This window comes from Brassica oleracea, chromosome C7 (assembly GCF_000695525.1).
Source record: "Brassica oleracea var. oleracea cultivar TO1000 chromosome C7, BOL, whole genome shotgun sequence".
NCBI classification, from domain to species: Eukaryota; Viridiplantae; Streptophyta; class Magnoliopsida; order Brassicales; family Brassicaceae; genus Brassica; species Brassica oleracea.
The window spans coordinates 46,934,997-46,951,968 of NC_027754.1; the positions used below are offsets into that span (position 1 = coordinate 46,934,997).

The window sequence follows — 16,972 nt, forward strand, 5'->3', positions numbered from 1 at the left end:
ATATATATATATATATATATTCAAAATTTGATTTTTACTAACATATTTTCCAATAACTATTATAAAAATGTTTTCAATATATATAATAAAAATACAATACAAAGTTCAACTTCAAACACCAACTTAAATTATGGTTTTTATATTTCACATTAAATTTTAAAATATAATATATGTGATTATTTATATGATTGTACGTATAAAATATTATTAATTATAAAAAAACTTATTTGATGGTACGTATAAAATACAATTAATTATAAGATAACACATATTTTGTAACCTATGATGATACATATAGGATATATAATAGTGATTAGGGGTGGGCGTTCGGGTTCGTTCTCGGGTCTTTTTGGGATTTCGTATTCAGTTCAGATCTTTGAGGATTTGGTTCGGATTTGGATAACCAATTTAAATAAGTTTGGTTTAAATATTTGGATAGATAATTAATAATTATTTAAGTATTTTTTGAGTTTTTAGTATTTTTTTAACTATTTAAGATATAATCATTTAACTATTTGTATATATTTTCAAGCATTTATGTGAACTTAAAAGTATTATATATATTCTGAATATTTTTATATATATTAAATCTAAAAATAATTAATATATATAAGTATATAAATCTATTTTGGATACCTAAAATATTTCGGTTCGGATCGGATTAGGTTCCAGTTCTTCAAATACCAAAATTTTGAATAATTCGGATATTTAATCAATTCCGGTTCAGATTTAGTACTACTTATTCGGATTGTGATCGGTTTGATTCTTCGAATTCGAGTTTTTTACCCAACTCTAAATAGTGACATAAAAAGAAAATAGCATTATATTTTTTAAAAAAATACACGCGCACGAGCGTGCGGGTCAAAATCTAGTATAGTATTAAACCGACAGCAGCTTTCCTTTGGTGGAAATAACATTAAATATTGTAGCTTTCCTCTTCTTGTTCCACTTTCTTTTGTCTCTCAGATTCATTCTCAGTCAGTTAGACTTCTGTGTCACCCTTCTCTGATTACTTACTGGTAAGTTATAACTAGATCCTCTTTTTGCTTTATTTCATTCCTCTGTTTTCTGATTCCTTTGTAAGTAAACTCAGATTTGACTTTTTAGTAGCTCCTTTTTGACTCTCTGTTCTTTCTAATGGTTGATCTGATCTGGGGGGTTGTGTCTTTCTTCCTTGTGAGTGTTAAAGTTCGTTACTTTACTCTCTATAAGCTTCTTTGATTTGGTCTGATGAGTTTTTGTCTGAACTGTTAGTTGGATAAAGTAACATAAAGTGAAAGTTGATGTACTTTTAAATGCTTAATCTGATGTTGGTTATGTGATTTTCTTATCGCTTAAAGTTTGTTACTTTCTTGTTTTTAGCTTCTTGGGTTTGGTCTGTTTCTAGAGGGTTTTGACTTGTTTATAATATCTATTTGAACAGTTAAGTTGGATGAAGAAGAGGGAGTGAAAGTTAGTATCTTTTCCACTGTTTCATGGGCAATTCATGCCGTGGATCTTTCAAGGACAAACTCTTCCAGACCAATAACAGTAGTAGCAAGCTTGAAGACAACTCCAAAACCTCTACCAACGTCACTTCAAACCGCTCTAGTTCCACCAACACTGAAGAGTTCTCCTCTCCCAAGAAAGACAGCAAAAACTCACCTCTTGTTATCCCTTCAAAAGAACCAATCATGAGACGCAACATGGACAACCAAGCTTACTACGTCCTCGGTCACAAGACCCCAAACATTCGTGATCTCTACACTCTCAGCCGCAAGCTAGGACAAGGCCAGTTCGGCACAACCTACCTCTGCACAGAACTCGCCACTGGCGTCGACTACGCTTGCAAGTCAATCTCCAAGAGGAAACTCATCTCCAAAGAAGACGTTGAAGACGTTAGACGAGAGATTCAGATCATGCACCACTTAGCTGGTCACGGCAACATCGTGACGATCAAAGGAGCGTATGAGGACTCTTTGTACGTCCACATTGTGATGGAGCTTTGCGCTGGAGGGGAGTTGTTTGATAGGATTATTCAGAGAGGGCATTACAGCGAGAGGAAAGCTGCTGAGCTGACTAAGATCATTGTGGGAGTTGTGGAAGCGTGTCATTCTCTTGGTGTGATGCATAGAGACTTGAAGCCTGAGAATTTCTTGTTGGTTAATAAGGATGATGATTTCTCTCTCAAGGCTATTGACTTTGGTCTTTCTGTTTTTTTCAAACCAGGTAAAAACTGTCTGAAAAGCTTTAGTTAATGTTTTCCTTAATAGTGTTCTAAAAATCGGTCTAGGCGGCTACTAAGTGGTAAATAGAGTCTAGACGTTCAAAAGATCAGTTTAGAAGTCCATCTAATCAATAATCTCCTATAAAGCGCCTAATTACCGCCTAAGAATTTCTTGAATGATTTTTAGAAAAAATCTGTCTAGGAGAAGCCCGTCTAATTAGTAATCTCCTATAAAACTGCCTAATTACCGCCTATGGATTTCTTGAATGATTTTTTTTTAAGAAAAAAAATCTGTCTAGGCGATCAAAAGATTGGTTTAGACGCCCGCCTAATCAATAATCTCCTATAAAATGCCTAATTACCACCTACGGATTTTCTTGAATATTGATTTGGTTGGTTTTGATATTCCTGTGAGTTTCAGGTCAAATATTCACTGATGTTGTTGGGAGTCCATATTATGTTGCTCCTGAGGTTTTGCTCAAACGTTATGGACCTGAGGCTGATGTATGGACCGCTGGTGTTATACTGTATATATTGCTAAGCGGAGTCCCACCGTTTTGGGCAGGTAAGTGTGATTGGTGTTTGGTCATATAAGCTCTTTAGAAAGTCTGAGTCACCTGAGATGTGTTTTGTTTTGTCTTATTTTTGTTGGGGAATCAGAAACACAGCAAGGGATATTTGATGCTGTGTTGAAGGGATACATTGACTTTGATTCAGACCCTTGGCCTGTGATATCAGACAGTGCTAAAGACTTGATCCGCAGAATGTTATCCTCTAAGCCTGCAGAGCGCTTGACAGCTCATGAAGTCTTGCGTATGTCTCCACATTAAAGTAATGGTTACATTTTAGCAACAAGCACTAGGCTTACATCTACTTGTTTGCAGGTCATCCTTGGATCTGTGAGAACGGTGTTGCACCAGATAGACCACTTGATCCGGCTGTTCTGTCTCGGCTCAAGCAGTTTTCTGCAATGAATAAACTAAAGAAGATGGCTTTGAAGGTGATAGCTGAGAGTCTCTCTGAGGAAGAGATTGCTGGTTTAAGAGAAATGTTCCAAGCAATGGATACTGATAACAGTGGTGCAATCACCTTTGATGAACTCAAAGCTGGTCTGAGGAAATATGGATCTACTTTGAAAGACACAGAGATCCATGATCTTATGGAAGCGGTGCAAAAAACTTAAAATCTTATTTGAATGTAGTGTTGTTTGTCTGTTCTAACATGGAGCTTCTTGTGTTTGACAGGCTGATGTGGACAACAGTGGGACGATTGATTACAGCGAGTTCATTGCAGCGACGATCCATCTCAACAAGCTGGAGAGGGAAGAGCATCTTGTGGCTGCGTTTCAGTACTTTGACAAAGACGGAAGTGGTTACATAACGATAGACGAGCTGCAGCAAGCGTGTGTTGAGCATAGTATGACTGATGTTTTCCTTGAAGACATCATCAAAGAAGTTGATAAAAACAATGTAAGCTTATTATAACGACTTTGTTCTTCAAGATTCTTCTCTAAAGACTTGTGTCTAGGCCTAGATGATAAAAAGTTTTTTGTATGTTACAGGATGGACAAATTGATTATGGTGAGTTTGTGGAGATGATGCAAAAGGGAAACGCTGGTGTTGGAAGAAGGACGATGAGAAACAGTCTGAACATTAGCATGAGAGACGCTTAGAGGTCGTTAATTTTCCCCTGGTGGTTTGTGACTTCAAAAATGTTTATGTTCATGGGATCAACAATCTCTAGTGAGCTTTGTTTATCTTCTTTCTTTGTAAAACGAAAAATTGTCATCAATGTTGTGTGTTTTCTAAGGATTTTTTACTTTGAAAATCTCTTTCTACTTTCTAGAGGATCATGACCTTTCATCCATCACAGACCACACAACTTGAATTAAATAAAATATATATAATAAGGTTTGTAAATAGTAATACCAATGGCGTTTGACGAGCTAGCAAGTCTCAATCATGTAATCAAAGTTGCTTTTTCTAAGTATGTGTCCTTTTAAAAATCTCAAATAAAACCCAAAACTCAAGGCTGTTCACAACAAATCATACATTGGCAACGATCTGTAATTTGGAACATTATTTACCAAAACCATTTTATATGTTGTACGAACATATTCACATGCTTTGTAACGCCGCAACCTTTAACATAATTTATTTGATCAATTTAATATTTGGTAATCAGCACATTCTTACCTAAACCAAAGTTTAAACCGTTCATTGTTACTCGAAGTCAAACTTTAGCAAAACATATAACCATAATCGATAAATAGTTTAAAACATAAAACAATAAATAGCAATACGCCACCGACGATATTGCATCCACCGACAAATGTTATGTCGGCTACAGGCCACACACACATGACAAATCTCAGTTATACCATGCAATCGAAGTGTCATTAATACTTGTGTCGGTCGTGGATCGTCAGGGTTTGATATGTTGTAGGAGTTTTGCTTGTAAATTATTAAAACTATTTTCATTAATGGTGGTAAAAAAATTGGCGCTGTATAAATAACTGAAACAGAATAACATGTTTCTACATAATTTCATGGTTACAAAATACAACTGCACAAGATGTAAAGAAATCAAAATAAATCATTATTAACTATAGCAACAAAATACAAACATCGAACTTTCCAAAAACACATCCCCTTATGGTTGACTATAATCCAATTGATTCATACCAAGATCATATTTTATAAGAGCCAAATTACAAAAGCTTAACCGTTTATTGACACTATAGAGAGAGGAATGATATCAGAAGAAGAGAGTCCATGCATGAGAGATTGCGGATCTGAGATGGGGGCGACGTGCATTATACTACTTCCTCAGTTATGTGATGAGCCGATTGATCTAGCTTCTTGGAAAGGATCCATGAACGACTCCATTCCCACCAGCTTCTTGCTTGCTCTCCTATAGCAGAAACAGATTGGAATCCAGCTGATGCTATCTCCGTTGGTTTGTTTGAGAGATTGAGTGAGAGTGAAGAAAGGCTACGTCGGATGATACCTGCAGGCTTATCATCATCGGTGGTGGTGGAGGAAGTAGGACGCTGAGAAACGGGGAGAGAAACTTGTTTGCGAATCTGGAGAGTTTCCATCATCGAGCTCATTGCTTTTTTTTTTATAGAGAGAGAGAGATGAAGAAGAAGAAATGAAATGTTTTGGAGTAATAGAGAGAAAGTAGTGATCATAGCTCTAACACAACAGGCTGTGTTTTTATTACACTTTTCTCTCTCTCTGTCTGTGTGGGGTCCATTAACTTTTATGCCCAGCCAATTACACCTATAATGTTTGTTTGAAGAGACCCATTGGACTAGGGCCCAATAATTTTAAGGCCCAATAATAAAGTATTACGCGTTTTTTTGTATATTTCTCTTATTATTATTACATTTAATTTAGCTTCGAGTGTGGTCGGATCAGAGAGATCTGAGAGAGCTTCTCTCACGATGGAGTACCGTAAAATCAAAGACGAGGATGATGATCATGACGTGGCTTCTGATCTCGAGAGTTTAAAGGGCAAACCTCACACCGGTTAGTTTTTTTCTTTCTCCTTCGTATCTCAAAATCTCTGCTTCTTTGCTCATTGGTTGCTTCAATTTGGTTAGTTGCTTCGAGTAACATTGCTCTGGTTGGTGCTGGATCGAACGAAAGAACCAACTGGAAACGAAAGTAAGTTCCTTTATTCGATTTTCTTGTCGGAAAGATACTATTTTTTTTTGGGTTTTGAGTTAAATTGTGTTTGAGGGGGGCAGGGGTGTAGTAACATGTGCACTGACCATCCTCACGAGCTCCCAAGCTATACTCATCGTTTGGTCTAAACGAGCTGGCAAGTATGAGTACAGTGTTACCACCGCCAACTTTTTGGTTAGTATATTTAATTAAGCAATGTGTAATTTACAAGCGAGCAACTTTTAGTGAATGTTTAAATCTTTGGACGTTAGGTTGAGACTCTCAAGTGTGCCTTGTCTCTTCTTGCGTTGACAAGAATATGGAAGAACGAAGGTGTTACTGACGATAATAGGTTAAGCACAACGTATGACGAAGTTAAAGTCTTTCCCATTCCTGCTGCTTTGTATCTTTTCAAGAATCTCTTACAGGTTTTGCTTCTTTCTTGAGTTTTTTTTTTTTTTGCTTAGGGTCAATGTTTGTAGCATCTTCTTTCCATGTGACTCAGTTTCTCTGACTACTTGTGGTGTGACTTTTTATGTGGCAGTACTATATTTTTGCATACGTTGACGCTCCAGGCTATCAGATATTGAAGAACCTGAACATCATAAGTACTGGTGTCTTGTACAGGATTATACTCAAGAAAAAGTATGTTGTTTATTCCTCCAAATGGATTTCATAGCTTGTTCTGTTTATTCAGTTTGCTTTACTTTCTTCTCTAATAAGGTTGAGCGAGATTCAGTGGGCGGGCTTCATCCTATTGTGTTGTGGATGCACCACTGCTCAGTTGAATTCAAAGTAAATTTGGCTCTCTCGACATTTTCCCCCTTTGATTTTATTTACTGCTATCAGCGTGTGGTTAGTCTCTACTGATTTTTTTTTTCACTACATAGTCTCATATTTGAATGTTAACTTTTGCAGTTCTGATCGTGTACTTCAGACATCTCTTCCCGGCTGGATTATGGCAATTGTAAGTTGTTACCCACCACCTTAACTTGCTACTAAGAGAGTAGTGAAGCTACTACTTCCACGTCCACGCTAATTCATATGATTATTTGCCGTTGTTTCTAGGTTATGGCTCTTTTAAGTGGTTTCGCTGGAGTGTACACAGAGGTGAGCTTATTATGACTTTTATACCCAAAGCTAGCTCTGATTATACTTCCTTTCATTTGTGTAGCATTGATTTAATTTGTTGTTTAAAACAGTAGAATATGACCAGTCCATTTTTATGTCTTGGATTTTTAAAAAGTTTTGCTTTCCATTTTTTTGGCAGGCTATAATAAAAAAGAGGCCATCAAGGAATATAAATGTACAGAACTTCTGGCTATACGTCTTTGGGATGGCTTTCAATGCTGTTGCTATTGTCATCCAAGATTTCGATGCCGTTGCTAATAAGTAAATTCCTAAACTCATCTCCTTATTTTTGTCCACAGTCAGTAACCATTTTCCTCACAAAAATGCTAATTATTTATAGCTGGCTGAACTATTATGATGTTATCTCGCATCTGCTCTGGTATTAAAGGGGTTGGTTTTTTTTTAATTTTCAGAGGATTCTTCCATGGTTACTCATTTATCACAGTACTCATGATTCTCAACCATGCTCTCAGGTAAAAAAATCTGCTTTTGAGGCCAGATTCTTCTCTTTAACTCTAATCTCAGTTTACATGTAACTTAACACATTATTCTCCTGTTTGTTTTGCAGTGGTATTGCTGTGTCAATGGTGATGAAATATGCAGACAATATTGTAAAGGTAATAATAAACTTGCACGCCGGCATAAGTAGTAGTCACTTTTGAAACACGGGGTTTAACCTCTAGCGATATGTATGTAGGTTTATTCGACGTCAGTGGCAATGCTTCTCACCGCGGTTGTCTCTGTATTCCTATTCAATTTTCATCTTTCACTAGCTTTCTTCCTTGGTTCAACGTAAGTTATAACCGCATCTTGCCTCTGCCAATACAAAATCCATTCTCAACCTTTTCACAGAAGAGCTGATGTTTACTGTGTTTGCACTTTGGCAGGGTCGTCTCTGTTTCAGTATATTTGCATTCAGCTGGGAAGCTACGATGATAGGCAAAGAAGGATCTCTAATACTTGAGCTGCCAAAAGAAAAGTCTTGCCATTATTCTAGCACAGAGAGAAAAAGCTTTTTTTTGACAATTGTGATATTGTATTTCGTGTAGCCTATAGGGTAAATTCACATTCAATATTTGAAAAAGAGCATAATGTAGCACTGTTGTGCAAATCAGGCATTACCTCGAAGACACTGGTGGAGATTTAAAAAAAAAATATTAAAAAAGTATTATTGTTATTAAACATTGTATGAGGAGTAAATGCCTTCCAAGGTATCACAAATTTAAACTTTGCTTCGACACATGCCTCTATTATTGTACTATAGACCTATTCAATAGTGCTGATTTACTAAGCACGGAAGAGTTTTATTTATCTATTTCACTTCGTTATGTGGCATTGTACAACGTTGTACTATGTTGAGATTTGGGTGTCTTTGGCTATTTAACGATCGCAATGACATGATATGATGTTATTTAGTGAGTTTAAGTCTACAACTTTTCCTATCAAAGTTATTTTTCTAAGTCACGATCTCAAATCTACAATAATTCTTTTTTAAAATGAAAACTTTCTAAAAATAGTAGGTTATTATTAAAAAAATGCAACCTATTAATGAAAAATTCTGAAGGAATACTCGTCTATCAACAAAAATTCTTGTTATCCTTATTCCTAAGTCACAATCTCAAATCTACAATAGTTCTCTGTAGAAATAAAAACGTCCCAAAATAGCATCTTTCATAAAAATTATTGAAAAAATGCAACTTATTGATGAAAAATTCTGAAAGAATACTCATCTATCAACAAAATTTGTTGTTATCCTTATTCATAAGTCACAATCTCAAACCTACAAAAGTTCTCTATAAAATAAAAAGTTTCCAAAAATAGGAGGTTTTTCATAAATTATTTAAAAAATGCAACCTATCGAAGAAAAATTATGAAAAAATACTCATCAATTAACAAAATATCTTATTATACTAATTTCTAAGTCACAATCCAAAATCTACAATAGTTCTCTGTAAAAATTAAAACTATCCAAAAATATCAGGTTCTTACAAAAGTATTTTAAAAATGCAACCTATTGATGACAAAATCTGAAAGAATACTCATCTATAAACAAAAATTCTTGTTATCCTTATTTGTAAGTCACAATCTCAAATCAACAATAGTTCTCTATAAAAAAAACTTTTCAAAAATAGCAGGTTCTTTAAAAATTATTTAAAAAAATCAACTTATTGATGAATTTTTTTGAAAAAGTACTCATCTATCAACAAAAATTCTAGTTATCCTAATATCTAAGTCAAAATCCAAAATATACAATAGTTCTCTATAGAAATAAAAACTTCCCAAAAATAGCAGCTTTCGTAAAAATTATTAAAAAAATGCAACCTATTGATGAAAAATTCTGAAAGAATACACATCTATCAACAAAAGTTCTTGTAATCCTTATTCCTAAGTCACAAGCCCAAATCTACAATAGTTCTCTATAAAATGAAAACTTTCCAAAAATAAGAGGTTTTTCAAAAATTATTTAACAAATGCAAACTATCGATGAAAAATTATGAAAGAATATTCATCTATTAACAAAAATTCTTATTATACTAATTTCTAAGTCACAATCCAAAATCTACTATAATTCTCAATAAAATTAAATCTATCCAAAAATTGCAGGTTTTTAAAAAAATATTTTAAAAAATGCAACCTATTGATGAAAAATTCGGAAAGTGTACTCATCTATCAACAAAAATTCTAGTTTTCCTAATTTCTAAGTCAAAATCTAAAATATACAATAGTTATCTATAGAAATAAAAAATTCTCAAAAATAGCAGATTTCGTAAAAATATTTTAAAAATGCAACCTATTGATGAAAAATTCTGAAAGAATACTCATCTATAAAAAAAAAGTTCTTGTTATCCTTATTTCTAAGTCACAATCTCAAATCTACAATAGTTCTCTATAACAAAAACATTCCAAAACTAGCAGAATCTATAAAAATTATTTTTAAAATGCAACTTATTGATGAAAAATTCTAAAAGAGTACTCATCAATCAACAAAAATTCTAGTTATCATAATTTCTAAGTCACAATCCAAAATATACAATAGTTCTCTATAGAAATAAAAACATCCCAAAAATATCAGCTTTATAAAACAAATATTAAAAAAATGCAACCTATTGATGAAAAATTCTAAAAGAATACTCATCAATCAACAAAAATTCTAGTTATCATAATTTCTAAGTCACAATCCAAAATATACAACAGTTCTCTATAGAAATAAAAACATCCCAAAAATAGCAGTTTTCCAAAAAATTATTAAAAAAATGCAACCTATTGATGAAAAATTCTGAAATAATACTTATCTATTAACAAAAATTCTTATTATACTAATTTCTAAGTCACAACCCAAAATCTACAATAATTCTCAATAAAACGAAATCTATCCAAAAATTGCAGGTTATTTAAAAAATATTTTAAAAATGCAATCTATTGATGAAAAATTCTGAAAGTGTACTCATCTACAAAAATTCTAGTTTTCCTACTTTCCAAGTCAAAATCTAAAATATACAATAGTTCTCTCTAGAAATAAAAACTTCTCAAATATAGCTGTTTTCGTAAAAATTATTGAAAAAATGCAACCTATTGATGAAAAAATCTGAAAGAATACTCGTCAATCATAAAAAAAATCTTGTTATCCATATTCCTAAATCATAATCCCAAATCTACAATAGCTTTCTACAGAAATAAAAAACTTCTCAAAAATAGCAGCTTTCTTAAAAATTATTGAAAATGTAACATATTGATGAAAAAATCTGAAAGAATACTCATCTATCAACAAAAATTCTTGTTATCCTTATTACTAAGTCATAATCCCAAATCTACAATAGTTTTCTATAAAATGATAACATTCCAAAAATATGAGGTTTTTCAAAAATTATTTAAAAAATGCAACATATCGATGAAAAATTGTGAAATAATACTCATCTATTAACAAAAATTCTTCTTATCCTAATTTCTATGTCACAATCCAAAATCTACAATAGTTCTCTATAAATATGAAAACTATCCAAAAATAGCAGGTTTTTTTCAAAATTATTTAAAAAATACATCCTATTGATAAAATTTTTTGAAAGAGTACTCATCTATCAAAAAAATTCTAGTTATCCTAATTCCTAAGTTACAATCCAAAATATACAATAGTTCTCTGTAGAAATAAAAACTTTCCAAAAATAGCATCTTTCGTAAAAATTATTGAAAAATGCAACTATTGATGAAATTTTTTGAAAGAATACTCATCTTTCAACAAAAACTCTTGTTATCTATTCCTAAGTCACAATCTCAAATCTACAATAGTTCTCTAGAAAAAAATGTTTTTCCAAAAATAAGAGGTTTTCAATAATTATTTAAAAAATGCAAGCTATCGATGAAAAAATATGAAAGAATACTCATCTATTAACAAAAATTCTTGTTATACTAATTTTTAAGTCACAATTCTAAATCTACAATAGTTTTCTATAAAAATAAAACTATCCAAAAATATCAGGTTCTTAAAATATTATTTTAAAAATGCAACCTATCGATAAAAGTTTTTGAAAGAATACTCATCTATTAAAAAAAATATTTTTTATACTAATTTGTAAGTAACAATCCTAAATCTTCAATAGCTCTCTATAAAAATGAAATATATCTGAAAATAACAGGTTTTTAAAAAATTATTTTGAAAATGCAACCTATTGATGAAAATTAATGAAAGAATACTCATCTATTAATAAAAATTCTTGTTATACTAAATTCTAAGACATAAACCAAAATCTATAATAATTCTCTATAAAAATGAAAACTATAAAAAAACTGTAGGTTTTTAAAGAAATATTTTAAAATGCAACCTATAGGTGAAAAATTCTATCAACAAAATTTTTTGTAATCCTTATTCCTAAGCCACAATCTCAAATCTACAATAGTTTTCTATAGAAATAAAATTTCCCAAAAATAACAGCCTTCGTAAAAATTATTGAAAAAATGCAACCTATAGATGAAAAATTCTGAAAGAATACTCATCTATCAACAGAAATTCTTGTTATCCTTATTCCTAAGCCACAATCTGAAATCTACAATAGTTCTATAAAAAATGAAAAGTTTCCAAAAATAGGAGGTTTTTCAAAAATTATTTTAAAAATGCAACATATCGATGAAAAAATATGAAAGAATACTCATCTATTAACAAATATTCTTGTTATACTAATTTCTTTATCACAATCCAAAATCTACAATAGTTCTCTATAAAAATGAAAACTATCCAAAAATAGCATGTTTTTTCAAAATTAGTTTAAAAATGCAACCTATTGATGAAAAATTCTGAAAGAATACTCATCTAATAACAAAAATTCTTGATATACTAATTTCTAAGTCACAATCCAAAATCTACACTAGTTCTCTTTAAAAATGAAACCTATCCAAAAATACTAGGTTTTTAAAAAAATATTTTAAAAATGCAACTTATTGATGAAAATTTTCGGAAGAGTACTCATCTATCAACAAAAATTCTAGTTAACCTAATTCCTAAGTCACAATCCAAAACATATAATAGTTATCTATAGAAATAAAAACTTCCTAAAAATAGCAGCTTTCAAAAAAATTATTAAAAAAATGCAACCTATTGATGAAAAATTCTTAAATAATACTCATCTATAAACAAAAATTCTTGTTATCTTTATTTCTAAGTCACAATCCCAAATTTACAATAGTTCTCTGTAAAATCAAAACTTTCCAAAAATAGGAGGCTTTTCAAAATTTATTTAAAAAATGCAACCTATCGATGAAAAATTATGAAAGAATACTCTTCTATTACAAAAATTCTTGTTATAGTAATTTCTAAGTCACAATCCAAAACCTACAATATTTCTCTATAAAAATGAAAACTATCCAAAAATAACAGATTTTTTCAAAATTATTTTATAAATGCAACCTTTTGTTGAAAAATTCTGAAAGAATACTAATCTAATAACAAAAACTCTTGATATACTAATTTCTAAGTCACAATCCAAAATCTACAATAGGTCTCTTTAAAAATGAAAACTATCTAAAAATAGTAGGTTTTAAAAAAATTATTTTAAAAATGCAACCTATTGATTAAAAATTCTGAAAGAATACTCATCTATAAACAAAAATTCTTATTATCTTTATTTCCAAGTCACAGTCCCAAATCTACAATAGTTCTCTATTAAAATGAAAACTTTCCAAAAATAGCAAGTTCTTACAAAAGCATTTTAAAAATACAACAAATTGATGAAATATTCTGAAAGAATACTCATCTATAAAAAAAAATCTTGTTATCCTTCTTGATAGATGTGCATTCTTTTAGAATTTTTGATCAATAGGATGTAACTTTTATATAATTTTCTAAAAGCTGCTATTTAAGGAAAGTTTTCATTTTTATAGTGAAATATTGAAGATTTAGGATTTTGATTTAGAAATTGGGATAAGTAGAGTTTTTCTTGTTAGATGTGTATTCTTTTATAATTTTTGATCAATAGGATGTAATTTTTAAATAATTTTCTATAAGCTGCTATTTAAGGAAATTTTTCATTTTTATAGAGAAATATTGTAGATTTGGGATTGTGATTTAGAAATTGGGATAAAAATAGTTTTTGTTGTTAGATGTGTATTCTTTTAGATATTTTGATCAATAGGATGTATTTTTTTAAATATTTTCTAAAAGCTACTATTTAAGGAAAATTTTCATTTTTATACAGAAATATTGTAGATTTGGGATTATGATTTAGAAATTAGGATAAAAAGAGTTTTTGTTGTTAGATATGTATTCTTTTGTTAGAAATTTGGGATTATAGTTTTTCTTGTTAGATATGTATTCTTTTACAATTTTTGATCAATAGGATGTATTTTTTAAATAATTTTCTAAAACCTGCTATTAAAGGAAACTTTTCATTTTTATAGACAATTATTGAAGATTTAAGATTGTGATTTAGAAATTTGGATAAATATAGTTTTTCTTGTTAGATATGTATTCTTTTAGAATTTTTAATCAATTTGTTGTATTTTTTAAATATTTTTTTTCAAAAACCTGGTATTTTAGGAAAGTTATCATTTTTTATAGAGAAATATTGTAGATTTGGGATTGTGATTTAGAAATTAGGATAAAAAAGTTTTTGTTGAAAGATGAGTATTCTTTTAGAATTTTTGATCAATAGGATATATTTTTAAAATAATTTTCTAAAAGCTGCTATTTAAAAAAAAATTCATTATGATAGAGAGATATTGTAGATTTGGGATTGTGATTTATAAATAAGGATAAATTTTTTTTTTATTATTAGATGTGTATTCTTTTAGATTTTTTGATCAATAGGATATATTTTTTAAATAATTTTCTACAACCTGATATTTAAGGAAACTTTTCATTTTTATAGAGAATTATTGAAGATTTAGGATTGTTATTTAGAAAATGGGATAAAAAGAGTTTTTGTTATTACATGTGTATTCTTTTAGAACTTTTGATTAATAGGATGTATTTTTTAAATAATTTTTTTAAAGCTACTATTTAAGGAAACTTTTCATTTTTATAAAGAAATATTGTAGATTTGGATTGTGATTTAGAAAATGAGATAAAAAGAGTTTTTGTTGTTAGATTTGTATTCTTTTAGAACTTTTGATCGATATAATGTATTTTTTAAATAATTTTCTAAAGGCTACTATTTAAGAAAAGTTTTCATTTTAATAGAGTAACTAGATTTTGACCCGCGCTTTCAAAGCGCGGGTTTATTTTTGTTTTTTTTTTCAATTGACAAATATTTAGTAAATGTCACATTTTCATATATTTGTGTTTTATTTTATAAAATACTTAAAAATTTTATCTTTATTTATCGTATTTCATTTTAAATGACTATTTATGTTAAAAAAATTAAACTTTATTTTTTTAATGAATTAAGTTGGTATAACTCTGATAAATTAATTTTATTATGGGGTTAATATTTTAATTAAAAAATTATATACTTTTAATAAAGATTTATACTTTTCAATAAAAAAATTCAATTATTTTTATGAATGCATAAATTATATTAAGAAAAGAAAAAAATAATAATTAAGAATAGTTGAAAAAAAATTATTTGAATTTGGACTCAATGGTCCAAAGGAAAAAAAAAGGTGAGAATTGAATCTGATTTTTTAATAGGCTCAAATGGCCCAAGAGAGATTTGATTTGAGCTGGATCCAAAAATAATGACCCAATATAGATTTGTTATTAATATTACTTAATTGCCATTAATGAAACATGCAATGTTAGTGAAGGAAACATGCCCCTAAGGTAATTATGACAATAGGATCCTGCTTTAATAGTATAGATATTGTAGATTTGGAATCGTGATTTAGAAATTAGGATAACAAGAATTTTTGTTGAAAGATAAGTATTCTTTTAAATTTTTTGATTAATATGTTGTATATTTTAAATTATTTTTTCCAGAAAGCCTGCTATTTTAGGAAAGTTTTCTTTTTATACCAAAATATACAATAGTTCTCTATAGAAATAAAAACTTTCCAAAATAGCAGGTTTCCTAAAAATTATTGAAAAAAATACAATCTATTAATGAAAAATTCTAAAAGAATACTCATCTATCAACAAAAATTCTTGTTATCCTTATTCCAAATTCACAATCTCAAATCTACAATAGTTCTTTATAAAATGAAAACTTTCCAAAAATAGGTGGCTTTTCAAAAAGTATTTAAAAAATGCAAACTATCGATGAAAAATTCTGAAAGAATACTCATTTAATAACAAAAATTCTTGATATACTAATTTCTAGGTCACAATCCAAAATCTACAATAGTTCTCTTTAAAATTGAAAACTATCCAAAAATAGTAGGTTTTTTAAAAAGTATTTTAAAATGCATATTATTGATGAAAAATTGTGAAAGAATACGCATCTATAAAAAAAAATTCTTGTTATCTTTATCTCTAAGTCACAATCCCAAATCTACAATAATTTTCCATTAAAATGAAAACTTTCCAAAAGTAGCAAGTTCTTACAAAATTATTTTAAAATTGCAATATATTGAAGGAAAATTCTGAAAGACTACTCATCTATATAAAAAAATTTTTGTTATCTTTATTTCTAAGTCACAATCCCAAATCTACAGTAGTTCTCTATTAAAAAAAACATTCCAAAAATAGCATATTCTTAAAAAATTATTTAAGAAATGCAACCTATTGATGAAAAATTCTGAAAGAGTACTCATCTATCAACACAAAATCTAGTTATCCTAATTTCTAAGTCACATTCCAAAATATACAATAGTTCTCTATAGAAATAAAAACTTCCCAAAAATTGCAGTTTTCGTAAAAATTATTGAAAAATGCAACCTATTGATGAAAAATACTGAAAGAATACTCATCTATCAACAAAAATTCTTGTTATCCTTATTACTAAGTCACAATCTCAAATCTACAATAGTTCTCTATAAAATGAAAACTTTCCAAAAATAGGAGGTTTTCCAAAAATTATTTTAAAAATGCAACCTATCGATGAAAACTTATGAAAGAGAACTCGTCTATTAACAAAAATTCTTGTTATACTAATTTCTAAGTCGCAATCCAAAAACTACAATATTTCTCTATAAAAAATGAAAACTATACAAAAATAGGAGGTTTTTAAAAATTATTTTAAAAATGCAACCTATTGAAGAAAAATTCTGAAAGAATACTCATCTAATAAGAAAAATTCTTGATATATTAATTTCTAAGTCGCAATCCAAAATCTACAATAGTTCTTTTTAAAAATGAAAACTATAAAAAAATAGTAGGTTTTTAAAAAAGTATTTCAAAAATGCAACCTAAGTTGAAATTTTTTGAAAGAATACTCATCTAATAACAAAAATTCTTGATATACTAATTTATAAGTCACAATCCAAAATATACAATTGTTCTTTTTAAAGATGAAAAATATCCAAAAATGGCAGGTTCTTACAAAATTATTTAAAAAATGTAACCTATTGATGAAAAATTCTGAGAGAATACTCATCTATC

The 16,972-nt window shown here is 29.4% G+C and overlaps 2 protein-coding genes across 2 annotated transcripts; both read left to right on the plus strand.

Annotated features, from left to right (window-relative positions):
• Positions 1-874: 874 nt before the first annotated feature.
• On the plus strand, positions 875-4,037 carry LOC106306342 (calcium-dependent protein kinase 5-like). Its single transcript, XM_013742919.1, has 7 exons — positions 875-1,019; positions 1,424-2,208; positions 2,628-2,771; positions 2,867-3,019; positions 3,091-3,374; positions 3,451-3,675; positions 3,768-4,037. Exons 2-7 carry the CDS (start codon positions 1,476-1,478, stop codon positions 3,876-3,878), a joined length of 1,650 nt encoding a protein of 549 aa, XP_013598373.1. The 5' UTR covers positions 875-1,019; positions 1,424-1,475; the 3' UTR covers positions 3,879-4,037.
• Positions 4,038-5,613: 1,576 nt separating this feature from the next.
• LOC106303698 (CMP-sialic acid transporter 4) lies at positions 5,614-7,982 on the plus strand. The gene is made up of 13 exons (XM_013740000.1): positions 5,614-5,739; positions 5,814-5,877; positions 5,961-6,072; positions 6,150-6,305; positions 6,422-6,522; positions 6,601-6,672; positions 6,796-6,844; positions 6,946-6,987; positions 7,148-7,269; positions 7,422-7,481; positions 7,577-7,625; positions 7,706-7,800; positions 7,896-7,982. The coding sequence occupies exons 1-13, from the start codon at positions 5,655-5,657 to the stop codon at positions 7,942-7,944; spliced, it is 1,056 nt and encodes a 351-aa protein (XP_013595454.1). The 5' UTR covers positions 5,614-5,654; the 3' UTR covers positions 7,945-7,982.
• The last annotated feature ends 8,990 nt before the right edge of the window (positions 7,983-16,972 follow it).

What these genes read in the sequence shown, in the direction of transcription:
- LOC106306342 (XM_013742919.1), top strand. Translation starts at nt 1,476, where the DNA reads ATGGGCAATTCATGCCGTGGATCTTTCAAGGACAAACTCTTCCAGACC. An exon ending in GACAGCTCATGAAGTCTTGC is followed by an intron (nt 3,020 to 3,090) that starts GTATGTCTCCAC and finishes ACTTGTTTGCAG; the next exon opens with GTCATCCTTGGATCTGTGAG. An exon ending in AAGAAGTTGATAAAAACAAT is followed by an intron (nt 3,676 to 3,767) that starts GTAAGCTTATTA and finishes TGTATGTTACAG; the next exon opens with GATGGACAAATTGATTATGG.
- LOC106303698 (XM_013740000.1), top strand. Translation starts at nt 5,655, where the DNA reads ATGGAGTACCGTAAAATCAAAGACGAGGATGATGATCATGACGTGGCT. An exon ending in AAAGGGCAAACCTCACACCG is followed by an intron (nt 5,740 to 5,813) that starts GTTAGTTTTTTT and finishes CAATTTGGTTAG; the next exon opens with TTGCTTCGAGTAACATTGCT. An exon ending in TCGCTGGAGTGTACACAGAG is followed by an intron (nt 6,988 to 7,147) that starts GTGAGCTTATTA and finishes TTTTTTTGGCAG; the next exon opens with GCTATAATAAAAAAGAGGCC.